Consider the following 25,087-nt stretch of genomic DNA (forward strand, 5'->3'; position numbering starts at 1 on the left):
ATTATATATTTAAAAAACATGGTACTGATTTCATAATTTTCTTATTTAAAATAAATTGGTTATAATTTTTTATAAAAATATTTTTATTATTTTTAAGAAAATACAAAACAACTAACTAGATGGCCAAATTTACCTTGTATTAACAGTTCAATGGTCAAAGTTTTATAGTTTACGGTTATGAGACAAAAATAAACTCGAACATTAGTTAGATGTTCAAAAATAGATTCTCTCTGAAGAGTAGCCAGAGTCCCTGTAAAAAAAGGAAATATATTTAGACACAGTGGGACTGTCATTTAGCAGAAGATTACAGAAGGAATACACACGGCAGATGGCGCACCGGGAACAAGGGAAAAACTGAACAGGGGATGAAACCAAAAGCCGGCATTTAGCGAGTCACTGTAATAAATATAATGGCAGAAGCTAACAGTCTCTCTGTGGAACTGACATTTAGCAGAAGATTACAGCAGGAATGGACACACACCCTGTTTGTTTCGACTGAATTAGCTTATAAGCCATGGCTGAAAGTACTGCTGGCTGGTTTAGTGTGAGAGAAAAATATTATTCGTTGGCTGATAAACCAAGGTTTATAAGCCAAATACAGGCTGACACTGGGACACCGGGAACAAGGGAAACAGAACAAGGGACGAAACCAGAAGCCGGCATTATGTGTGTCTGTATATTCCGATTCAGAAGTCATAACATCACTCTTTTCTTGTTCCGAATGCTTCGGATGTAGGATGTTATCTCATGGCTGAGCCAAACAAGACTTCAATAAGACTTTTTAGTTTGGTCATGAAGCAAGCTTGCAGAGAACGAAAGATTGTCACTTGAGTCTCGAATGGGGAAGCCAGCTTCCGTTGCTGTGCCCTTCTTCCTCCCCTGTGTCCCTCTGCTGTGTATCCGCTCCGCCGTCGTGTCGGCGATCACAGCCAGGACGGACGACGGCACGGAGCGGTGGGGCTACGTTGAGGTCCGACCGAGTACGTAACTGATACACCATGCTCTTCGCTAGCTGCTTCGTGAGTAAATTTTCGGTTCTCTCATCAGCATTTTATTGATGATGCTTTCTAGAGGCGCACCTGTTCTGGTGGTACTACAAGAGCCCCGAGAGGCAGAGGGCGAGCACCTCGCCGAAGAAAGCCATGGCCGACCGTCCTCTGGCTGCAGGGTGGCCCGGTACGTAGCTCGTGACTGGTCAGCTGCAGCCAGTCTCTCCGGCGAGAACTGTGTAGCGATAGCTTGAGAAATTCAGGATTCAGAGCCACGCTTCACTAGCTTGAGTGCGCGCGCGCGCGTGACGTGCGTCGTTTCAGGGTGTGTCAGGGATTGGTGCCGGGAACTTCGTGGAGATCGGGCCGCTGGACGCCGACATGAAACCCCGAAACTCGACGTGGCTCCAGAAGGCCGACCTCATCTTCGCGGTCAGAAGAAAGATTCCATCACTTGCCTCCTCCCTCTTCTCTGCTCCTTGGAGCATCTTCTTCCATGTCTCTGTTTCTCCCTTGCAAGAGTGCTGCCGCCGCCTTCAGGTACTTACTTGAGCCGATTTGCTATGCTTCTGGCACTAGCAGGACAACCCGGTGGGCGTGGGGGCGTGGGGTACAGCTCCGTCGAGCACGACGGCCTGCTCGTGACGACCGACTGGCTGGCGCGGCTTACATGATGACGGTGCTCAAGGCGCTGGTGGAGGAGGTGCCCACCTTGCAGAGCAGCCCGCTGTTCCTTAGTCGCCGAGTCCTCCGGCGGCAAATACGCCGCGACGCTGGGCGTGTCCGTCGCCCGAGGTATCAGCGCCTCCGAGATCAACCTCACGCTCGGAGGTAAAGATCTCGATCATTCTGTCAGTCAGCCAGTAACGAAGCAAGCATGAATTTTCTCGGGTAAGTCCAATTTACACCCTCTAACTCTCGCCAAAGTCTGGATTTCAACCTCGAACTTTAAAACCGGATAACTTTGGCTCTAAAACTCTCGAAACTGTTCAACTTTCAAGCTTCTGGGGCGGTTCCGTTGTATGAACAGTAACTTTTGATATTTTTGGGAGGCGTCGAAATTTTATATTATTTTTTAAGCATCTTAGCGTCTTCAAATAAAAAAACTCAAAACTACAAAGTTGTAGATCTCATTGAGAGCTACAACTTTGATATAAAAAGTATTTTCATTTAACTCTATACAAATAATATATTAGTGCTCTAATGCGGCAAGCGTTAGTAGACGATTATTATAGTGCTGAAATTTTATATTATTTTTTCGAGCATCTTAGTGTCCTCAAATGAAAAAAATTAAAACTATAAAGTTATTTTGTCGCATGATGAGACTCAAATTTCAAAAAATAGAAAACCCTTCAATACGATGTTGGATGAAGATAATTTTTATATGCAAATGGTAGACCTTCAAAAAATAGAAAACCCTTCGATACGATGTCAGATGAAGATAATTTTTATATATAAATTGTAGACCTCGATGAGATCTACAACTTTATAGTTTTATTTTTTTTTCATTTAAGGACAGTAAGATGCTCGAAAAAATAATATAAAATTTCAGCACCATAATAATCGCCTACTAGCGATTGCCGCATTAGAGCACTAATATATTATTTGTATGGAGTTAAATGAAAATACTTTTTATACCAAAGTTGTAGTAGTTTTGAGTTTTTTCATTTGAGAACGTTAAGATGCTTAAAAAATAATATAAAATTTCGGCGCCTCCAAAAAATATCAAAAGTTACTGTTCATACACCAAAACCGCCCAGAAGGTTGAAAGTTGAATGGTTTCAAGAGTTGGAGGGCCAAAGTTATCCGGTTTTGAAGTTCGAGGTTGAAATCCAGACTTTGACGAGAGTTGCAAGGTGTAAATTGGACTTTACCCAATTTTCTCTGGGGTACGCATCACCCCGACCCTTCACCTTGATCGCACGCGGGGCAGGATCCCTGTAGTCGTCGCGCTATCTGATGTGATGTCACCCTTTTGTTTGTGCTCCGCCTCGGCCCCACGTCGCGGCAGGACGTTACTCGCCTGCCGGATCTGTCCCTGTTGCCAGGTCGATTTTTCACTCGTAAGTAAATAACCCGTGTACTGTCGGCCTATTCGGCTGGGATTATTATCTCGTAAGCGATCGTAAATTTCTAGTCAGAACAATAATTTTCTCTCACATCAAATCAGCCAACGGTACTTCTTCACGATCCAGCGACGAACAGCCAAACGAACAGCCTCTTTGGCGACAAGCTCAGGCAAGAAGCATACCTGGGCTTGCGGCTCGCTGCAGTTCGTGAGCCTGTACGGCTGCGGCGTCGCCTATACCATCACCACCGCCACTAGCATAAGGTAGCCGCCGCTGGCCGGTAACAAAATTATTCCATTTGTGCGGTCGTTCGCGCGATGGAAATTGTGAGTGAACGGTCTTGACCACGTACTGTGCGTCTCGACTGCTGGGGCTGCTTTTGCACGTATGATGTCAGCGCTGATATAGGCGAAATAAAACGAAATATTTATTTTAAATTGCTATAACTTCTCAACGATATATTCGTTTTTAATTTCGTCTGCACCGGTGTATTCTGTGTGACGAGGCGAATAAAATTAGACCCACTTACATATATTTTAGAGAATTTGTTTCTAATAATAATTTATGTATATTTAATTATAAAACATATAACTTATAGTTTATGCACACAAGTTGTATTGAATAACTTATAACTTACAAATTATCCACACAAGTTGTATTGAAAATAACTTATGTATACAAGATGTATAGAATAACTTATGTATGCAAGTTGTGTTTGATAACTTTTGTACATAAGTTATGTTTTATAATTTTTGTGTTTATAAGTTTTGGTATAAGTTATTAGTTAATTCCTTCCTTTGTGTGTTAATAACTTTTGTGTTTGCAGTTTTGGCACAAGTTATAAGTTAATTCGTTTATTTGTGTTTAATAGCTTTCTATACATAAGTTGTGTTTCATAACTTTTGAGGTTTTAAGTTTTTCACATAAGTTATATGTTATAACTTTTATTGCATAAGTTATATGGTTTAAATTATATGGTGTAAGTTAATATACATAAATTGGTAGTAGAATTTTTTTTCTTTAAAATATATGCAAGTGTGGTCTAGTTTTGTTCGCCTCGTCGTATAGAACACATCGGTGCAGACGGAATTAAAAACGCATACACCGTTCAGAATTTATAGTATTTTAAAATAAGGTGGGGTTTAAATCCAGAGAGTAAAGTTTAGGGATGTCACATCGGGGTGTCACATGGGAGTGTTCGGATAGTAATAATAAAATAAATTACAGAAGTTCTCAGTAATCCACGAAATGAATTTATTAAGCCTAATTAATCCGTCATTAGCACATATTTACTGTAGCTTCACATGGTCAAACACATGGACTAATTAGGTTTTAAAAATTCGTCTCGCAAATTAGTCGTAATCTGTACAGTTAGTTATTTTTTTAGTCAATATTTAATACTCCATACATGTATGTAAACATCTGATGCGATAGGGAGTAAACTTTAGAGGGCAGAACTAAATAATGCCTAAATATTTTCTTTTTTGGATGACGTCAGCCGTCCTAAAAAAAGCGCGCATGGAGGTGGAGGCGCTGTGCGGGGGAGGCGCTGTGCGTGCGCGCAGTTGTCTGGCGTTAGGCTAAGTGGTTGTGGAAAGAGGTGAATTTTTTTTTAAATAAGGTTTGTCTGAAAATTGTTCGCTTCATATGTTATGAGTGGGCATTCGCCATCTAGTGAGGCTGGAATTTTCCCCCTACTGTTCCGTCGTCCACTCCTCTCAGCTCTTACTGTTATGCGACAGGCGTCGTCCTCGGCGACAGCTGGATCTCGCCGGAAGATTTCACTGTGAGGCGACTCTCCCAAGGAACAAAAAAAGGAGTTCCAAATCTGCATCACCGATCGATTTTGTGCATGTTTCATTCGTTCCCTTGTGTGTGTGTGTGTTTTTGGGTGATGCAGCTCTCGTACGGCCGGCTTCTCCGAGACATCTCGAGGCTGGACAGCGCCGGCGCCAACGAAGCAAACAGGTAATCCTATCCAGCATCTACTAGCTGATTACTATCCCTTGGGTCGGCGATGTTGTCACGGCGGTGCCGTACGTGGCAGGAGAGCGGAGGCGGTGAAGGAGCTGATCGCAGCAGTGAAGTGGGCCGCCGCCCACGCGGCGTTTAACGATCTGTACATCTGGCTCGACAACAGCAGCAGCCATGTGGTAATTAAATACTGTTGCTTCGTTCGAGTAAGTTTTCACAACTCAAATCAGTTGCCTGGCTTTCTCGCGCACTTGCAGTATCTGTACAATTTCTTGCTCGATACTTCAATGGACTCAACGGCTGCGGCTCCGTCGGCGGCGGCGAAGCCATCGCCAACGATTGGTGTCCAGCTGACGGGGTACTCGAAGCACCTCTCCACGTCGGGCTCCAACCGAAGGAAATATACCTCAGAAACGTAGATCAGGGGATAAACATCTTACTTAGATATATAAACTGATTCCTCTAGTTCGTCCTGGCGTAGCTACGCCGCAGCCACGTGGACGCCGGTGTCGTGGGAACTCAGTGCGGTGCAGTCCAGCGTGGTGGTGGCGATGTAGAGGCGACGGTGACGTGAGGTGCCACGGTCCGGTGGTGACGGCGAAGTCAGTGAGTCTTTCCGTCGCTGGCAACACTCTCTTTAGATCGGGTTAGGTTTCGTTGTTGGTGGGTCACGGCGGCTCCGATCAACCTCGTAGTTAGAGTCCTGATCCCCACCTCTCTTTATAGTGCTGTGCGACAGGGGCCCACCAACCATATTAGGGTTGGGCGCCCCTGATCAGGGCGCAGATCCAAGAGCCTAATAGGCCATGGTGGAGATCAACTAACATTCTCCCCCTTGATCTCACTACCATCTTTCAATTTCATATAATTTACTTTTGTTCATTCCATTACAGATTAGCGCATAGATCATGTTTCATCGTCACGGTCAATTGCCGATAGATTTAACAGCTACAACACACCACTCTGTTCTGAAATATATACTTAACTTTGGATATTCTTTTGTCCAGGAATTATAGTCTTTCCCTTAAACCCATGCCGGCTACATGTTCTTTGAACACGTTGGGTGGTAAGCGTTTTATAAGTGGATCCGCGAGCATCTTTTCGGTACTTATATACTCAAGACTTATGACATGATCCCGGACTTTATCTTTCGCAACATAATACTTTTATATAAATGTGTTTGTCAGCACCACTTGACTTATTGTTGTGAGCATACTGTACTGCCGGATTATTATTGCAGTATAACTTAAGTGGTCTATAGATGTCGTCAACCACCTTCAAACCGGGTATGAACTTCTTTAGCCAGTTCACCAGCCCCGTTGCCTCATAACACGCTAAAAACTCGACATACATTGTAGACGATGTAGTGACGGTTTGCTTTGAGTTTTTTCATGAAATAGCTCTCTCTGCGAGAGTGAATACATATCCAAACGTGGATTTTATATCATCTCCCGCATAATCAGAATCTAAATATTCCACTATATGGAGTGAATATGATTTTCTATCATCTCCCGCATAATCATGAGGCTTTTTGTTCCATACAAATAATGCAAGACTTTCTTTAATAATTTCCAGTGTTCTGTTTTAGGATTGCTCTGGAATCTGCCAAGTAACCCGGTAACAAATGCCAAGTCAGGGCGCGTACATACTTGAGCATATTGCAAGCTTCCGACAGCTGAAGCATATGGAACCGTTTTCATTTGATCGATCTCATACTAATTTCTGGGGCATTGAAAAACCCCATATCTGTCGCCCTTGACTATTGGAGCAGGTGAGATACTACATTTGTGCATACTGAATTTTTTTAAGATCTTTTTTCATCCATACTCTTTATAGAAAATGGACCACAGATGTCTGTGTGAATAATCTGTAAAATTCCTACGTTTCGTTTGACATCTTTCTTAATTTTCTTTATATATTTTCCTTTTATGCATTCTCTGCATTGTTCTAAAACTGAGAGCTCTAATGGAGGAAGAATATCATTCTTAACTAGTTTTTCTATTCTCTTCCTCGAAATATGGCCTAAATGACAGTGCCATAATTTCGACGACGCATCGTGGGCTCTCTTTTATTTTATGTTTACATCCGTAGACGAGGATACATTCTTATTGTCGCACGCAACGTTCCCATCATCGCATACAACATTCACATCATCACGTAGTGATAACAAATAGTATGTGCTCTCTTATGCCACCATTTCTAGAGTACCTCTCTGTCACCAGCTGCTTTATCAGCTGGGTAGCATATGTCTTTAAAGAGCCAGTGAACTGACTCTTTATTCTATCGAGGTACTCGATGACCGTATCATACTCTAAGATTGAGCCCACAATTGCAGGCTCAATCGTGTTCTTTATCACAGCCAAACATTTTTTGTTGGCATTGACCCACTTCCTATGCTCAAGGTCATAGGATATCTTTTGTGATTCAAAATCCCTCTCTCTAGTTGCCCAAGCGACATCAGCCTTGTTTGTCTCTATCACCGGTGCCACAGGTTCAGTGGAACACAGTGAGGTGACTACCCAGTCCACTTCAGCCAAGATGAAGGCCATGTCAATCTTTTTCTTTCACTCCGATCACCTTTGAGAGTGGGGATCTCTTTGAGACAACCTATCAAATTGTATCCGCCTTAAAACATAATTCATTTTGAGTAAGAACATAAACATAATAATAACAATTGCATGTTTTAGTTCTAACGTTGGTCAAAATTAAAACATACAATTATTCTCTACACTAATTCTACATTACCGTTAGGCAGAAATAGAATTAATGCACGAAATCATTAAAATTATGATATTGTTATTAATAACGTTGGTCAGAAAATAACAACATCATAATTATATCAAAATCTCTTTTTTTCCAATTAAATATCACGTTGGTTTAAAATAACTGGAGAATAAACAATTTCTTTAGCAGTGGAAACATGAAAGATTCATTATCTATTTTTCAGAAGCATTAAACTTTTCTCGAATATTCTCTGAAAAATTATCCCGTTGGTTCAAATTTTAACAGAGATATTAAACTAGACAAAATTCATCGAAATCTGCTTCTGAAAATTAAATAAAACAAAAACAAAAAACGTTACTGTGCAATTTAGACCGAAATTCTTATCGCGCTGTGCACTATCGCGGCCCAGCTGTGAAAATCGGCCCACTCCTGTTCGGCTCTCGCGCGCGCTGCTCCTTCCCAGGCCGCAACCTGGGCCTGGGCCGGCAAAGCCGCACGCCGCGCGCGCCCGTCTGGGCCGAATGTTGGCCCGTTCTCTGTGAGTCGTTCATCTGCATCGGACGGTCGAGCGCGCGCATCGGTCGAACAAAACCCCGGCGCGGCGGCCTCCCCGAAACCCTATCTCATTTCGACTCCCTCCATCTCTTCTCTCAGCGCAGCGACGGAAGAGAGAAGAAGCAGCGCAGCAGCCATGGCGGCCGGAGGAAGTGGCGGCGCCGCCACGCACCCCTTCGCCGGTGCATGCGTCGACCCGAGGGTGAGCGCACCGCCGTCGAAGGGCTGCGCTGCGGTGCCCTTGACACCCGAGCCCGAGGCGGAGCCACGCAGTGGCGTGACCTGCCCGGTCGGCGCCTCTGGTTCTTCCCGCGCGCCGACCATGGAGATGACCGACGGCGAAGACAGGACGGCCGTGCCCTAGGTAGGAAGGCCCTTCTCTACTGTCCCCTTTCTCTTTCTAGGGTTAGTGTTTCTTTTCCTGATTCGATTCGTTCGATTCGGTTCATCTCTTTCATTTGATTTCTTTTCTTTTCTATTTGTACCGAATCACTCTCTTCCCCTTCCTCGTCGCGAGTTAAGGTTAGGGTTTCGTTAGGGTTCGGATTAACCCGATTCGGTTTTTCTCTCGGTTTTGATTCGAGATCGACGAGATAAGCCCCTTCCCCTCTTCCCCTTCTTCTCTTTTGGATCTTCTTTCTTTTCTTTTCGGAATTGAACCGATTTGGGGTTAGGGTTAGGGTTAGGGTTAGAGTTACTGTTTTTCTTCCCCGACGGGTTAGGGTTCGGTTGAAGTCTCTGCATCTCGATTTCTTTTCCGATTAGGGTTAGAGTTTCAATCCGAAACGGATTGAACCCTCTGTTCCTCTTCTATTTCTTTTCAATTCTCTACCCCATACTAGATCTGCACACTGGCAACCTGGCTCTGGTACCATTGAAGGAAACAGAGTACCTGAGAAACGTAGATCAGGGGATAAACATCTTACTTAGATATAGAAACTGATTCCTCTAGTTCACCCTGGCATAGTTGACGCGAGGTGCCGTGGTCCGGTGGTGACGGCGAAGTCAGTGGATCTTTCCGTCGCTGGCAGCACTCTCTTTAGATCAGGTTAGGTTTCGCTGTTGGTGGGTCACGGCGGCTCCGGTCAACCTCGTAGTTAGAGTCCTGATCCCCACCTCTCTCTATAATGCTGTACGACAGAGACCCACCAACCATATTAGAGTTGGACGTCCTCGATTAAGACGTAGATCCTAGGGCCCAGTGGAGATCAACTTACACCAACAACACCGTCGAGGGCATCCTTAACGGCGTCGTCAAGGAGAGGCTCAAGATAATCCCCAAGGACCTCAAGTGAGCTGGCCACCATTTCGCTGAGCTCGCCTCGGAATCAGACGTCGCTGTGGCAGTGACGAATCTTCCGTTCCTGATCCTGACGAGAAACTCTTCCAACCGCAGGTGGCGGGCAGTCAACTACGCGGTCCATCTCGCACTCGTCAATGATTTCATGAAGCCCAGGATCGACGAGGCAAGCACACGTTGTCTCTGAAATCCGGTCCGGTCAGCATTCAGGTGACATGCTTGATGCTCCTGTCTGACTAAAATGTAATGTGCCTGCTGATGCTACAGATCGACGAGCTGCTGTCTCTTGGCGTGAATGTCACGGTGTACAACGGACAGGTGATGGCCGCTCAGCTTCTCTGCTTCTTTCTACTCCGCAGTGCTTGGTTCTATATAGTACAAATTCAGTGTTTCCTTCAAGCACTAAGTTCAGTAACATTTTCTTCATCCGAATCAGCTCGACGTGATCTGTTCGGTGATCGGCGCGGAAGCTTGGGTGGAGAAGCTCAAGTGAGAGAGTTTGTTTTCTCCCTTCCGGATGCCATCATTCAGAGTTTCAGACAGTGTCTCTGAATCCCTCGCTTATCATTTGTTTTCAGATGGGATGGGCTGAGGAGCTTCTTGAGCTTGCCAAGGCTGCCGCTGTATTTTGGCCCAACAAAAGCCACCAAGGCCTTTGTCAGATCCTACAGGAACTTGCACTTCTACTGGATTCTTGGAGCTGGGCATTTAGTAAGTAATACTAGCTATTTTGTTACAAAATCCACTAAATTTAGGATGTCAAAGATCTGTAATCAGGTGCCAAATTATTTTTTCTTGCGCCCCTGTGTCCTGCAGGTTCCCGTTGACCAACAATGCATTGCACTCGGTATGATTGGTAGCATAACTCAATCTCCAGCTTCATAAACGACCAGAAGGCGGAATTATATACTTCAAAAGTGTAAAAAGCAAACCTATGAATTATGCAATACCATCTGAGTAACTCCCCTGTGTTTTTAGTTTGAATGAGGCCTATGGCTGCATTCATCACGTGTTAGGGTTGATTGGGATGAAAAATTAGTTCCCAACAAATGTAAAATGTGGGGTGAATACAGGTGCAACCAAACAAGATCTGAAAAAGAATTATTTTCAGACATCATACATTCCCCTCCATCTTGTAATACAGTGCATTTCAAAAAATTTAATAAGACAACTTAAGTGCCGAATGGCCCAAGAAAAAGGTGAATTGGATTCAAAATTTAAAACAACATCCTTGGCCTATTCAAGATTATAACCCTCTTTGCACCTTGGCACCTAAGTTTTCTACAAAAGCACACTAGATAGTCCTTAGGGCCAAAAGTTGTCAAGACTCGGTTAAACTCCACTTCACTTATGAATACCCATTTCCGCTTTGGAATGGCAAGTTTCAAACCATAAATACCAAGCCTCCTCAACAGGAACTCCATCGAGGAAGGTCACCAAATCCTCCACTGGAACATCTAAATGATGGTAAACATCAAGAGTGGCCGGCGTTCAAACGTGGATGCAGAAACTGAGAGACTATGATCATGGTGGTCATCAAAAAGTTTGAGTGGAGCTTATGGAATCGAATTGAAGCTTAGTCCTATTTCTTTTCCAAACTTGTAGTCCTTTGTCTTAGAAGGGCTGAACTTTGTTGCTTTTCTTCCTCTCTCTTGGTTGTAAGAGCTTAAGCCTCATGGCCTTAGTTTGTACTCAACTCTCAGGCCTGTGTACCATCTCCGGATGGTAGAGGCTGAAACCTACTTCCATTATTAAAAAAAAAAGAGGTGGTTAGCTGTTGGAAAAAAGATGCATATGCAGGCATTCCTGGATGATCCGCTGGCCTCCACTGCCGAGGATCATGTCGCCGGGGGTTGTTGAATTGAAAGGGCCAGTTCTGTCCCCACTCCCAAGTAATGCGCGACATCGCTATTGGATCATATTGGCCGCCCTGATTGGCCGGGATCGTCAGCTGTGACAAAATGGATCCGTGTAATCCATGACCCAGCCTGACTGATTGATTGGTTCTATTTTTATTTTTATATATGCACTGCTTGAGTGCTTTGCTTGACTTATTTGTCTAGCAGCCTGCCAGCCTAGTTGGATAGGAGAATTTTACGTCCTCAAACTGAAAAGTCTTCATATCTGCACGCCTGCATACCAACAAAAACTTCACCTATCTCCTCATCAGTCTCCTACAAACAACTCTGCTTTCCATTGTTGAACTCAAAGCCTGAAGGATGGGGGACGCCAACGGCAGCAGTATGCACGTCGTGCTGCTGCCATGGCTGGCCTTCGGCCACATCCTCCCCTTCACGGAGCTCGCCAAGCGCATAGCTCGGCAGGGCCACCGGGTCACCCTCTTCTCCACGCCAAGAAACACCCGGCGGTTAATCCGCATCCCTCCAGAACTCGCGGGGCAAATCCGCGTCGTTGACATCGCCCTGCCCCGCGTGGAGCGCCTGCCGGAGGACGCCGAGGCGAGCATAGACCTCCCATCCGACGACCTCCGCCCGTACCTCCGCGTAGCATACGACGCCGCCTTCTCCGACAAGCTCTCGGCTATCCTGCAAGAGTCCGGACCGGAGCGGCCGGACTGGGTGGTCATCGACTACGCCGCGTACTGGGCGCCCGCGGCCGCGGCGAGGCACGGCGTGCCGTGCGCGTTCCTGAGCCTGTTCGGCGCCGCGGCGCTCAGTTTCTATGGCCCCCCGGAGGGGCTCATGGGACAAGGCAAGTACGCCAGGACGAAGCCGGAGGACCTCACCGTGGTGCCCGACTACGTGCCGTTCCCGACCACCGTCGCGCACCGCGGCTTCGAGGCGCGCGAGCTGTTCAAGCCAGGCTTGGTCCCGGACGATTCCGGCGTGTCGGAGGGCCACCGGTTCGGCGTGTCCATCGGAGAAAGCCAGGTCGTAGGCATCCGGAGCAGAACTGAGCTTGAGTCGGAGTGGCTGCAGGTGCTTGACAAGCTCTACCAGAAGCCGGTGATCCCGGTCGGCCTGTTCCCTCCGACGCCCACACAAGACATCGCTGGCCACGTGGCGTCTTTGCGGTGGCTGGACAGACAGGCTCGGGGCTCCGTCGTGTACGCGGCCTTCGGCAGCGAGGCGAAGCTGACGAGCGCACAGCTCCAAACAATCGCGCTAGGTCTGGAGGCTTCCGGCCTGCCGTTCATCTGGGCGTTCAAGCCGCCAGCCGACGGCGACGCCGAACCGGGACAAGGCACAGGCGGGTTGCCGGAAGGCTTCGAGGAGCGTGTCAATGGCCGGGGATTGGTCTGCCGCGGCTGGGTGCCTCAACCCAGGCTGTTGGCCCATGAATCGGTTGGTGGGTTTCTGACCCACGCCGGCTGGAACTCCATCTCCGAAGGCCTCTCGCGGGGCGTCAGGATGGTGCTGCTGCCGCTGATGTTCGATCAGGGCCTCAACGCCAGGCTTCTTGTGGAGAAGAAGATCGGCATTGAGGTGGAGAGGGACGAAGACGACGGCACGTTCGCGCCCAAAGACATCGCGGATGCTCTGAGGACGGCCATGGTGGAGAACCAAGGCGGGACTAGGGTCAAGGAACTGGCCGAGGTGTTTGGAAATGATGAGGCGAATGATCAGTGCCTGCGAGATTTCCTCCGGTATCTGTCCGAATACAGCAGGCAGCATCAAGGGTAGTTCCATTCCATTTCGAGGCTAGTAATGTTGGTGCAGAAAAGGGCAAAGAAATGGAAGCGAGTCATGCTATCAAAAAAGAGGGAATTGCTATTAAACAATATTCAACCTTAATAAAATATAAAATTTCCATTTACTTATTTACAATTTACTATATACTCATAAATATCAATATTATTTCTGTTATTTAAAACAAATTTTGTACTAGTGTCCCACGACGAGAAGACATATGAAGTCAACAAAAATAAAGAAAAATAAAGAAAACAAAAATTTCGAAAGAAATTGTGAACAAAAAAATGGCCCAGAAGAAGGCCCCTGCGGGTGCCTTCTTTTTTTACGCCGTCGCTGCATAACGTGCATTCCCATTCCGTCCGCTGCATCCCCCTGCTCGGCTACTCGTGCGTTCTGTCTGCCTCTCTCGCTCCCCGACGACTGGTGGGCGGCCGCTGCCTCCGCCCTAAGCCAGGTGCTGAGGCTTTAGTTGGTCTCTTCGCCGGCGACGAGCACCCACCAGGTACTCCCACCCCTTCAAGCTGAGCACCGAAACCCTAACCTGAAGCTATTTAGCTATTTGACAAGCCTCCTAACTTCGAAATTTTTGCAAAAATTATTGGGTGTACATGTGTACACCCATGCCCCTTTACTGGATCCGCCCCTGTTAGCTATCATGGTTTTATTTGAATATGGTATGGGGATTTTTCATTATGGGCTGTTCATGGTTCATGTTCTAACTTGTACCTTAATTTATCTGCAGCTTGAAGGGGCTGGCAAGATGATCAGTGTGGGGAAGGCGAAGCAGTATGCCAACGTCCTTGACAAGCCCCTCAGCCGTGGCAGGCAGGAGGTATGTGCTGTCTCTGCCTTGAACCATCGGATCTGTGCGCGCACTGCCTCCCTAGATTAGTCCTCGAGATGTCGATCTTTTTTTGCCATGTATCTCATCGCGCTGGGATGGCGATCCCTTCTAGTTCCTTGCTCCCACATAGGCTCCTCTAATAGGAAGGCAATAGGGGTGTAGCCTGTAATCTGTAGGCAAGTATTGCAGCCTGCGGGAGCAGTGGCGTGAGATGTAGTTGCATTTTCACGGACGTGTTTGATGGAATACTGTTGATCAGTTTTACTCAAGCAGTGGCAAGGTAGCTGACCCGCAGAGCCTGACTTATGTGAGAGACGCAAGAGATCTGTTAATTATGTGAATAGCATTAATTGTTGGGCCAGTCATAGATTTGTTACCTGAGAGATCTAGTTTAGAAATTGATCTGTATATCCCTCCTGCCATCCCAGCTTTTGAGTTTTTGACAATTGCCCAGAGAGTTCTTTCTTGCCGAAAGTCTGAAGCATTTGTTAGTTGCAGAAAAAAGGGGTCATGAAGCAGTTCTATCATCTCATTCTAGGTGCATAAACAATGCCAAGGTGTGACCTGTCAGGTGGAAGAATGTTAGCAACACCTTTTTTTTCATTTTTCTGATATAAAAGAAGTTTCCGCATCTATATAGCCAGGGTACGGGGTTGTTGTTATCATCGTACTCCAGAAACAATAATTTGTACAAGTTTTGATTGGCGCGTTGGATTTACACCGTGGCTCCTGGTCCTTGGCATCAAATTTATTATTCCTTCCCATCCATCTGAGGTTGTTTCACTTTCCACCAGAAGCTGATCTATCTTAATTGTCTCCTTTGGTGATGTTACTCCCCTTTTTGGCTGTGGAACATAGATTGGAGGTGTTGGTTGGTTCGTGTTTCATCTACTGCTCGATTTCTGCGGCATATGCCAGTAGAGGCTTCATGTGTTCTTTGATCTTCTTCCTCCAGTTTGCCATTCGTTGTATTACTTGTATAGATCAGAATTGGGCCCCATTGCAGTGGAAATATAGCTGGCTCGGCATACCAAATTGTCATGTGCTTAGTTTGGGGTTCGGCTAGGGCTGAGACGTAACCGTGTGGGTGAGATACATGCGAGGCGGCTGCTAGGTGCGGCCACTGGGAGAAGGGGGCGCGGGGACATGAGAAGGCTGAGGGGAATTACCCAAACTCAGCTTAACCTGATTATTCTCTCTGTATTTGTAGGGGCAACAAAATTGACTCCTTGATTCTTTATAGATAGAATCCATTCTAATTACAACTCAATCTGTCAAACCTAAACTTTATGATGCTGGGCCTGAGTAGTTCCACCCTTCTATTTCAACCAGCAACCTTAGATTTTTTCCTTTTTGTGGGAATATATTTTGCCGGCCATGACATTTTTTGTAGTATAAGGTTTACTGGTGATGGTCTTATTAACGGCCAGGCATTAAATGATTATTTCTTTATGGTGACGTTAATTAGTTCCTGGCAAATTTTGCAATGGAGAGGTCAAAGATATGATAAGCTTTTCTGATATGATTGGTGATCTCTAGGTTTTCTAGGAAGTTTGCTTTCTATCATGGTCTTTTTCTTTACCATACAGGCTTATTGAGTATTTTGCCTTTTGTAGGTCAGTTTGAGTGCATTTGCATTCTTGTTCTCTGAGTTGGTTCAGTACAACCAGACTCAAGTTGACAATATTACTGAGCTGGAACGGAGGTATCTCTATTGTGTATTTATACTTGTCTGATATTGTTTGATGAATTTGTATTTAAGTTGATTGATTATTTTCTATCATGTGCCTTTGTTTATCTTGCCTTGATTGATATGGGGATTGGGGACATGGGGTATAGCTCTTATTGAACATGCCAATGTTTTTGAGGCGCCGCGCCCCTTCACAGCGCCTAGGCGTTTGTGGCGGATGCCTAGGCGACGCCATACACACATTGTAAGGCGTTGTAAGCTAGAATTTTATATACTAGTGGAGCACATATATATTGGACTGTAAATCACCCTTCTAGTAGTTCAAAGCATCAGTTCAGTGCTATAGAAAATTGATGATAATTCTTCCAATAGTTCAAAGCATCAGTTCAGTGCTAAAGAGAACAATTGCATTAGTTCAATGCTAAAGAGAACAGCTGCATCAGTTCAGTGCTAAAGAAACAGCTATAACAATATCCAGGTTCAGAGCAGAGCAGAGGAGGCAGAGCAGAGAGTATATAATATTCAGACTTCAGAGCAGCAGTACAAGCAGAGCAGACAACAGAGCACGAGATTTGGAAAAGGGCCCGACGGAAGACAAGCAGAGCAGACAGCAGACAAGCAGAGAGCAGAGTGGAGGCGGGGGGCATACCAGGCGGAAGGGCCCGACGGAGGCGCAGTCAAGCGGAGCAGGGGCGGAAGGGCCCGATAGGCTCCACGGCAAGGGCGGACGGCCAAGCGGAAGGGCCCAACAGGCTCCATGGCTGGGGCGGACGACCAAGCGGAGATGCAGCGCCGGCTCCGCGGCAGGGGCGGCCGGCCGGTGGACACGAGCAGAGTCCGCGCCCAGTGGAGGTCGAGGTACGTCCGCCGCCTTCTCTCTTCCCCTCTCCTCGCCCGCACTCGCGGTGAATGACACTCGCGCTAGATTTCCCACGCGAAGAAGCTACCTGGGCGCCCTTCCCCAACGACCGGCATCCGGCATCCGTGGCGCGGTTGTAGGCGTCCGCCCGACGCCGTTTGCGCCTAGGCGACGCCTAACCCTATGAGGCGGACGCCATACACGCTGAGGTCGTGGCGACCCCGACGCCCAGGCCCTCGACCACGCCTTGTCGCCTAGGCGACGACTAGGCGACGCCTCAAAAACATTGGAACATGCTACTAACTTATACCCAGATCAGATAAACTCTTTCAGTAAATTGATTTATAAATTCATCTGGGCTACACCTGTTTGTTTTATTTCATGCACAGGCTGGAGGATGTTGGTTATGCGGTTGGTGTAAGGGTGCTTGAACTACTCTGTCACAGGGAGAAGGTTTGTTACCTGTTTGTTTGCTTGGTTATATAACGATCATTATAAAATACTGTAACAATTATGATGCTCCATTTTTTCAAATAATATTTTATAGTCATATTTCCTTTTACAAAAATAATTTTGCTTGGACAATTCTTTCTAGCTCAAAAATCCGATATATATCATATATGAGTATCCAAGCACTGGATTCAGCATAAAACATAGCTATGGATTTTCTTGGACTAATCAAATAATACCAAATGTAGGGTCACTGGCTCATTGCATCAGCTCTTTGTTTTTTATTGAACTTTATAGAATAAAAGGTTCATTTGGTATAATATGTGCAATGATTTCAAGTACTCTACATTTTTTTAAAAGAAAACGTGATCTCCATGTTATTATATATATTCTTCTCGTTTTGAGGTAGTCATGTCTGGAAGATAATTAGATTGTTACTTCAGGGAAATAGACGAGAGACACGACTTCTGGGTATTTTATCATTCATCCACAGTACTGTTTGGAAAGTGTTGTTTGGAAAGGTATTATGTTCTGCCTGTGACTGTCTTTTCTGATTCATATCCATTCTCGCAGTTGGGTGATTACAATTTGTATTCATAAACTACCAATGATTCCTAGATTGTAAAAGTACAATGTCATGAACTAGATGACTGATGGACCCCCAAACTCAAGTGGCACGTGCTGCCCTGATGGCAGCTACACCACATCAAGAAGTCTATTGACTAAGTAAACTTTTTTAGTTTGTGCTTCTTTTTTATGACAATATTGAACTTACGTAGAGGCAATAAGCCTAAAAGCTGGAACTGTTCAAGAACATACCTATTTGTTCTGAGCTGTCACGTGGGCAACACATGTTCATATACTACAAAACATGTCAAAATCTCCTTGTACGGTCGTAGATGACAGCTTATCCCTCGCTTTATAACTTGTCCTGAGCTGTAGTGATGGCAATGTCTGTAGCCAATTGTAGCCTCTGCTTGGTGCTTATACCACTTTGTGCAACCACTCATTGTGCCTCACTCCTTTGAAATATGCCCAATATCTGGTTCCCTTTCTAAATACCATGGTTTCAAAAGCGTTAGTAATATTCATTTAGTTACCTGCCCGGTGGTGGCTATATGGCTTAACCGGACTGATCCTGCTGTTTAACCAGTGATCATATATTGACAATTAATCTTTATTAGGGAGGCCATTTTGGAACACTGCCAGGCATGCTCATTAGTACAAGCATCTTTAGGATAAGACTGAATTATTATGTTTAATAGGATATCTTGAATAATGCTTATAGTGCAGTAGCATGCAATGAGTACTCTTGGACTCATGTTAGAAGTTAATATGGGTGGTTGCATGTTTTCTAAACACCTGCAGGATAATAGTTTTACAGGGTTGATATTTCTCTCATGTCAGTTTGCTTAGGTTTGGTCTCCACATGTAAACCAACTTCTTATGGCTGTGTTACATAAGAATTTATACCTCTTAATAAGTTAATATGGTTGACAGTAAATGTTAACCTGTGATATTCTTGTTATCACTGGACTTTGTTCACACGATTGTTTGTTAATTCTCGTAGTTGCTTTATGTGCCAGGTGGCTGACTCACTTGAGAAGGGAACAGAACATGAGGATGAATACATGATCAGTGAAAAGGAGCTTCTTGTTAACCGGTTTGTGAACTTTTCTGGAGTTCATAATGCATTTTCTTTTTCTACAAGTCTAAAGTTCGTTACTCTTTCTGTTTGAACAGTTTCATTTCCGTGCCAAAAGACATGGGAGCATTCAACTGTGGAGCTTTTGTTGCGGGAATTGTAAAGGTGGAAATCCAGTACTAGTGACCACTGACCTTATCATTTTATTGGAGCAATATATCAATATTACTTTGTAACTTTTTGCAGGGTGTATTAGATAATGCTGGCTTTCCTGCCATAGTTACTGCACATTTTGTGCCAATTGAAGGTCAGCAAAGGCCAAGGACGACAATCCTGATAAAGTTTGCTGAAGAGGTAGAAGATTTATGTTCTTTTACATCCTGGATCAGAAAAATGAATAGAAAATTATAGTATTGCTAATTTAGGAATTTAAATTATCTCTGTTGTTCTTATTGGTGACAATAATTATACAAATACCATGCATTATCATGAACTATGCTGTAAGTCAACCACTTGTCATGTCACTAACTTGAATTCAGGCCACAATCTAATATAGTAGAGTTAACAAAAAAAAATGCATAGAAACTTTTCATCCAATTAGACATAATTTAGAAGTCTAACATATTTTTTTCTTCTCTGTCAGGCATGTAGGCTTCTATATTAAACTTTGACTTAGTTAACTCAAAATTATCATCTGTCTACAATAAGCTAATCTGTGTTATACCTCCCTTGCTAAAGACGTTTGATTTCAACAGTAAAGAAGCATTCCATGCATACTTATTTGTCAATGGTCCAGAAATTTTATCACATGCATTTTGTAACTGCATCTGTTCGTTTGACTATACTATTGAATAAGCTGATTTAAATATATTATTTTCAGGTTTTACACAGAGAAGCAAGACTGGGCTGAGGTTTATGTATGTACACAGAACCTTTGACTAGCCTATTTGTAAGGTGAATCGTTACTGGATAGTTTGGTGATTCATTGTATTTGATTTATGTATTAGAAGCGTAGCGTTTGGAGGTGTAACTTACTTTTTTTTTCATGAGAATCAATTGCAAAAGCGATCTCAAACATGGCCAAAGTTAAGAGGCTAAGCTGATTATGGGTGCATCCCTGCATACGTTTGTTGTTTTCAAAATTGATTTTGAACCACAACTTTTATAAAGATAGCATGAGTCTATACTTAAATCCACTAGCATGTATTCAGGTCTGTGCAACGTAGTTTGTTTGTGTTTGGTTGTCCATAAAAATTCTTATGTAGGTTTGCATAATGCTCAAAGCAGACTTGACGTTGTTGTCAAAAAAAAAAAAGCAGACTTGACGTAACGTTAACTGTTACTTCCAATTTGGTAGACAATATATAAATTTGCACAAGCCGATAAGACAAAATAATATATTTTCACCGTTCTTACCCATATTAACAATTTGAGACCTCTACTAGTCTAGTATGGAGGTGATTGCATACAATATACTGTAAGTAATGAAACATAACTATGAAACATCAGTTGGACTGTGCAAGACAACCAAGCACCAGAACAATACGTTTATACTAACTTAAATTATGCTTAAACAACTTTGTCAAGCATATCTAAATGGCATGGTCATCATCAGCATTCTCCTTAAACAACTTCTCTTTGGTGTTCTTCTGCCTCGGTTTCCAAACGGCAATAAGACCAGGTTGTTTTGCGTAGTTTGGAACTAGTATATGGCGCCCATGATCAGATCAGCATGGGTCAATGATCATCCGATGACTGAGCATGTGTTGGCCTCTAGTGCTATTTACGGGTACATTAATCCGTCAGCATTTTACTTTTCAGTTCAGCAGCACTCGTGAATAGCACAGAAAGTAAAATACTTTCCACCCCACGTCTCAAGCAAGCGCAAAACAATGGGCTGAAAACAGGGTGCGGGTCCAAAAAGAAAACCATGTGCAGAAAGTGGGGTTCTCTGCTGAGCAGGGAACTACTCGTAGTTCAATTCGAACCTATTAGTACTAATTTTAAACTGTTGGCCCTGGTGAATTAAAACATGTATGAAGTCTGAAATCATGCCCTTGTTTAGTTCTCCAAAAATACACTATGTAAAAAAAAGATTCCTCGTCACATCAAACTTGTGGTACATGCATGGAGTATTAAATATAGATGAAATCAAAAACTAATTGCACAGTTTGCTTTAACTTTGCGATACGAATCTTTTAAGCCTAATTAGTCAATGTTTGGACAATAATTCACAAATACAAACGAAATGCTACAGTAGAAAATCGTGTAATGCAAACTTTGCCGAACTAAACGCGCCCCATGTAAAAGTGATGAACCTGGAGCGGTGCAGAGCTTTTTAGCTTTACGATGAACCGGAAGAAGCGTACGGCTTTTCTGGTCCAAAATCAGGAAGAATCGTACGGCCTCTGTCACCATCAAAGATTGTTAGAGGTTGTTTGGTTCTTTAGTCGTTCCTAAAATTCATGTCACATCGAATGTTTAGATACTAATAAGAAGCATTAAATATAGATTAATTATAAAACTAATTACATAAATGGAGGCTAATTTACGAAACGATTTTTAAGCCTAATTAATCTGTCATTAGCACATATTTATTGTAGCACCACGTTGTCAAATCATAGACTAATTAGGCTTAAAAGATTCGTCTCGCAAATTAGTCGCAAGTTGTATAATTAGTTTCGTAATTAGAACCCGTTTGGTTCCAAGTTCCTAAAACTTTTAGCTCCTAAAAGTTTTAAGAGCTTTTAGGAGGCTGCCAAAACCTCCTAAAAGATTGTTTGGTTTTATCTCCTAAAACTGACTAAAAGCAATAAATGCACTAGCAAAAAGACCATGCAGCTCTCCTCCATACCCCTGCTCCTTCTCTGCTCCCGTCATGGCCCTCGCTCTCCTCCTCCTCGCCGTCTCCGCGGAGGTGGCCATCTCGACGGACGGGAGCATGAGTAGCTCCACCACGCGCCACTGCCTCGTCTTGGTCGCGGCCTTCCCCTGCCCGTCGGGGAGCATGGGTTTGGGGCCGGCAGATCTGGCGAGGTGAGGCCGGAGGCGTGGGCGGGCGGGGCGCAGGAGACAGATCCGGCGGGCGCCACGCGAGAGAGGAGATCCTAGCGGGTGGCGGCGGCGGGGATCCGGTGGGGATCCATCGATGGAGGGTAGGGGCCACAAGAGGGAGGCACGGGTGGGAGGGAGGGTGGGAGAGAGAGAGGAAGGGGGCAGGACAGTAAAGGAGGGGTAGTGGGGGTCCAGGATGGACTTTAGGAGCTTTTAGGAGGGGGTGGAGCTCCTAAAGTTTTTGGCCCCTTCTAAAGTTTTTAGGAGCTTTTAAGATAAGGTGTTTGGTTCTTTAGGCAAATTCTATCTAGATTTTAGCTCCTAAAACTTTTAGAGACTTTTCCCTATAAGCCATTATAAAAGTTTCTAATTCCTTCTCTGCCACAGAAATTTTGGCTGCCCCTCCTCAGTCCCTCGCGCAAAGTTTTCTGGTCCCGTGTGCCACTTCCGTGAGGTTAGAGCATGACGGCCAGTAACGGAGGAATACGATGACCCTTTTGCCCCTGTGTCCACTTAAGTCCCACGAAAGACACCACAGTCTGCCATTCCTCATTTCTCGTCTCTCTCTCGAGCTCCTCTCTCAAAACCCTAGCCAAAGGAACCAAGGTGGCGACGAGAAGAGGCGGCGGTGACCAAGCAGATCTACACACATGAGGAGGGGGCCTCATGGGGTAGGGATCAAGAGGTTGACCCACTGGATCCAAGGCCACGTGCAGCAGGGGCCTTGGTTGAGGGTGACCGCGAGATCCAACCAAGGCGGCGACGAGAAGAGGCGGCGGTGACCAAGCAGATCTGCACGCGTGAGGAGGGGGTCTCATGGGGTAGGAATCAAGAGGTTGACCCATTGGATCCAAGGCCGCGTGCAGCAGGGGCCTTGGTTGAGGGTGACCGCGAGATCTAGGAAGTCGCCATGGTGGAGCCGAAGGTGCGCCCGGCGTAGCTTTCAGACGGATAAGCTATTGTCTTCTTCTATTGTTGTCCTCCATTATCATGCACTTAGCCTAATTGTATGTGCTTAGTTTGTTGTCGTAGATCTGCCTTAATCGATGGGTGTTCGTATGTAGGATGGACCCCAAAACGAGCTACAGATTAGCAATAAGGATCATTGCGACAAATTCTCGATGCCATTGGTTTAGCATAAGCACAGTTGTAGATGTTGACACAACAAATTTCAAAAATTTGGTCGAAGACATTGTGGATAAGTACCCTTGTGGTTATGGTGATATTGTTGACATGTTCTACTACTGTGGTGAAACCAAGTCCAACATCAAAGTTAGCAGTGACCATGATTTAGTTGCTATGTTTTCCAAAAATGCTAGTGCCAAGACCTGCTTGTTGACCTTTGCTTACCATCCTATGGGTACTGATACACTAGTGTAACACCCTGGTGTTATATTGTAACGTTTTGCTGAAACATTTCGTAAGCATCTGATTTATGTGCATTGGTGTATGATAGGTTTTATAATCCATGTTTGGCTTGGAAACATTTGTATGAAACGGGAAAGCATAAGGTTATGTTTCGTGTCACATAACGCGTTTATTACCTTAATTGAATTATTGTTAACGCTAAATGTTATAAAACGTGTCGTGAATGACGATAAAAAGGTTGCGGCCGATGACATGGATGGCTAGCGCGTACGTCCCGGGGGTCGGGTTTGGGGATTCGACGCGAAACATTTCAAATCGACGTCCTCCGCGTAAGTGTTTGAAGTGGTCGACGAAGCCATCTTCGGCATTAGTTGTAGAACAAGTGGTCTAAGAAGTAGCGCAATGTCGTGAATGAGAGTGATGGCTCGGTGTACTCCTTTTCGCATCGAGCGATTGGAATAGCGTTTGGAGCGCGGCGTACTCATTTTCTAGCTGCTTTAAAAGTCGTGCACGTCACCTGGCTCAGCTCTGGGCGCGGTCACCACCCGGTCGGCTTGCCAGCGTGCTATGCTGCGCGGGCTTGAGCCACTGCCGCGCTCGGCTGAGCTCGCGGCGCCGTTCACGCGCATGCCCCGCGTGTCCTGACCTTCTGCCTCGCTGCTACCACCTGCACGCTCTGCCTCGCTGCTGCTCGCCTCGCCAACCAACATGTCGCGCTCGGACCGCTGGCCGTGCTCTGCCTGCCTTGCCCTGCCCCCGCTGTGGCCATGGTCGGGCGGGGTCCCGCGTCCGCGTCGCTTGCGGGTGCGCTCGGCACCGCTCAGTTGATCCCTTGGCCGCTTGCGCGTTTAGAAAACTGCCGTTGCGCTGTCGCCTCGGCGTCGCGTCCGCCGTGTCCTTGCCTGGCACCGGCCGCAGACGTGCCAGGCCAGGGCTCGTCATTTGCTGCAGCGGCCGTGCGGACGGCTGTCAGGTGCACGCCCTGGGGTTCCCCATGGCCAAGCACGGCTGTACTTTGCGTTGACGCCCGCAGACGAGCCATGCCGAGCTGTGTGTTCCTCTGTCTCCGCTGTCCCCTTGCCGCCGTCACGTTTCTTTCCAATTCACCGCTGCGGTTGCACCACGTTCCAATTGGTCTCGCCCGCAGCTCCGTTGGGCAGCCGGTAACCCTTCCCGCCCCTCATAGCAGCCTGTAGCTCTGTCCTGTGCGCCAGTTTCGAAGGGCTGAGCTCTCGGGCCCTTAAGACCCAAAGTGCTACGCCGTCGGTTTTCTTCCCCACCAAAGCAGCTCGGTCAAATTCCTCGCACCACTAGCCTCCTCTTCCGTCGGTTGTCACCATGCTCACCCTATCCTAGACCCTACCGCCGTAGTGCATCCCGTGGCGCGGGCGTGCCATTGCCGTGCTCTGCTGCACTCCTCGCGCGCACGTGGCCGGCTTGGCCTGAGCCACTTCCGATCGCTTCTTCACGTCTTCCAGTTCCGTGGTGAGTCACTGGTACTCGTCCACTCCTTATTTTGTCCCGGCAGTGCTGTTGTTCACCGGAATGGCATCGCCACCCTTGCAGGTTGCCCACCATCGTGGTCCGTGATCACTGCGACGTCTCGGCGTCTGTGTCTCCGCCCGGTGGTTTGCGTTCGCACGTAGGTGAGTATCGGCCCTTTATTTTAGCATGGAGAGGGCCAGGGTGGCCGACGTAGGCGTCCAGTGCCGCGCCGTCGCGCCGATGCGTGCTCTGGATGGCTAGGGACCTCCTCGCGGTGAAGAAGAAGAAGGGGGAGGGTGCTGGTGTAAAACGGTAGACTAGCGAAACAGTACCGTAGAGCTCGTAGTAAATGCTGAGTTCGTCGGGGGTGTTTGTGCGTTTTTACCGACGCGCGCAGGCTTTTCCCTTCGCGGGCCGCTAGCCATCTA

General features: G+C 45.9%; 2 protein-coding genes and 1 pseudogene across 6 annotated transcripts; all 3 read left to right on the top strand.

Moving 5' to 3' along the window:
- Positions 1 to 838: 838 nt before the first annotated feature.
- On the top strand, positions 839 to 10,690 carry LOC136455346 (serine carboxypeptidase-like 51; annotated as a pseudogene).
- A 1,058-nt stretch (positions 10,691 to 11,748) lies between these two features.
- On the top strand, positions 11,749 to 13,544 carry LOC136450778 (putative UDP-rhamnose:rhamnosyltransferase 1). The gene has a single exon (XM_066451389.1). The coding sequence runs from the start codon at positions 11,831 to 11,833 to the stop codon at positions 13,253 to 13,255; it is 1,425 nt and encodes a 474-aa protein (XP_066307486.1). The 5' UTR covers positions 11,749 to 11,830; the 3' UTR covers positions 13,256 to 13,544.
- Positions 13,545 to 13,548: 4 nt separating this feature from the next.
- Positions 13,549 to 19,890, top strand: LOC136450779 (uncharacterized). Of its 5 annotated transcripts, none has more exons than XM_066451394.1 (9): positions 13,577 to 13,766; positions 14,007 to 14,096; positions 15,730 to 15,813; positions 17,047 to 17,110; positions 17,551 to 17,628; positions 18,694 to 18,770; positions 18,851 to 18,917; positions 18,999 to 19,106; positions 19,633 to 19,890. In XM_066451394.1, exons 2-9 carry the CDS (start codon positions 14,053 to 14,055, stop codon positions 19,660 to 19,662), a joined length of 552 nt encoding a protein of 183 aa, XP_066307491.1. In that variant the 5' UTR covers positions 13,577 to 13,766; positions 14,007 to 14,052; the 3' UTR covers positions 19,663 to 19,890. The 5 variants fall into 5 exon arrangements, with proteins under 5 accessions (XP_066307487.1, XP_066307488.1, XP_066307491.1 ...); XM_066451393.1 differs by having other exon boundaries at positions 13,579 to 13,766; positions 15,725 to 15,813; XM_066451395.1 differs by lacking the exon at positions 13,577 to 13,766 and adding an exon at positions 16,277 to 16,656 and having other exon boundaries at positions 14,048 to 14,096; positions 15,725 to 15,813.
- Positions 19,891 to 25,087: the final 5,197 nt, after the last annotated feature.

This window comes from Miscanthus floridulus, chromosome 5 (assembly GCF_019320115.1).
Source record: "Miscanthus floridulus cultivar M001 chromosome 5, ASM1932011v1, whole genome shotgun sequence".
Taxonomy (NCBI): domain Eukaryota; kingdom Viridiplantae; phylum Streptophyta; class Magnoliopsida; order Poales; family Poaceae; genus Miscanthus; species Miscanthus floridulus.

Bases quoted from the DNA above. Each gene is read 5' to 3' on its own strand.
- LOC136450778 (XM_066451389.1), top strand. From the start codon at position 11,831: ATGGGGGACGCCAACGGCAGCAGTATGCACGTCGTGCTGCTGCCATGG.
- LOC136450779 (XM_066451390.1), top strand. From the start codon at position 14,025: ATGATCAGTGTGGGGAAGGCGAAGCAGTATGCCAACGTCCTTGACAAG. The intron at 14,097-15,724 runs GTATGTGCTGTC...TGCCTTTTGTAG, and splicing joins TCAGCCGTGGCAGGCAGGAG to GTCAGTTTGAGTGCATTTGC. The intron at 16,657-16,723 runs GTACGTCCGCCG...CACTCGCGCTAG, and splicing joins CGCGCCCAGTGGAGGTCGAG to ATTTCCCACGCGAAGAAGCT.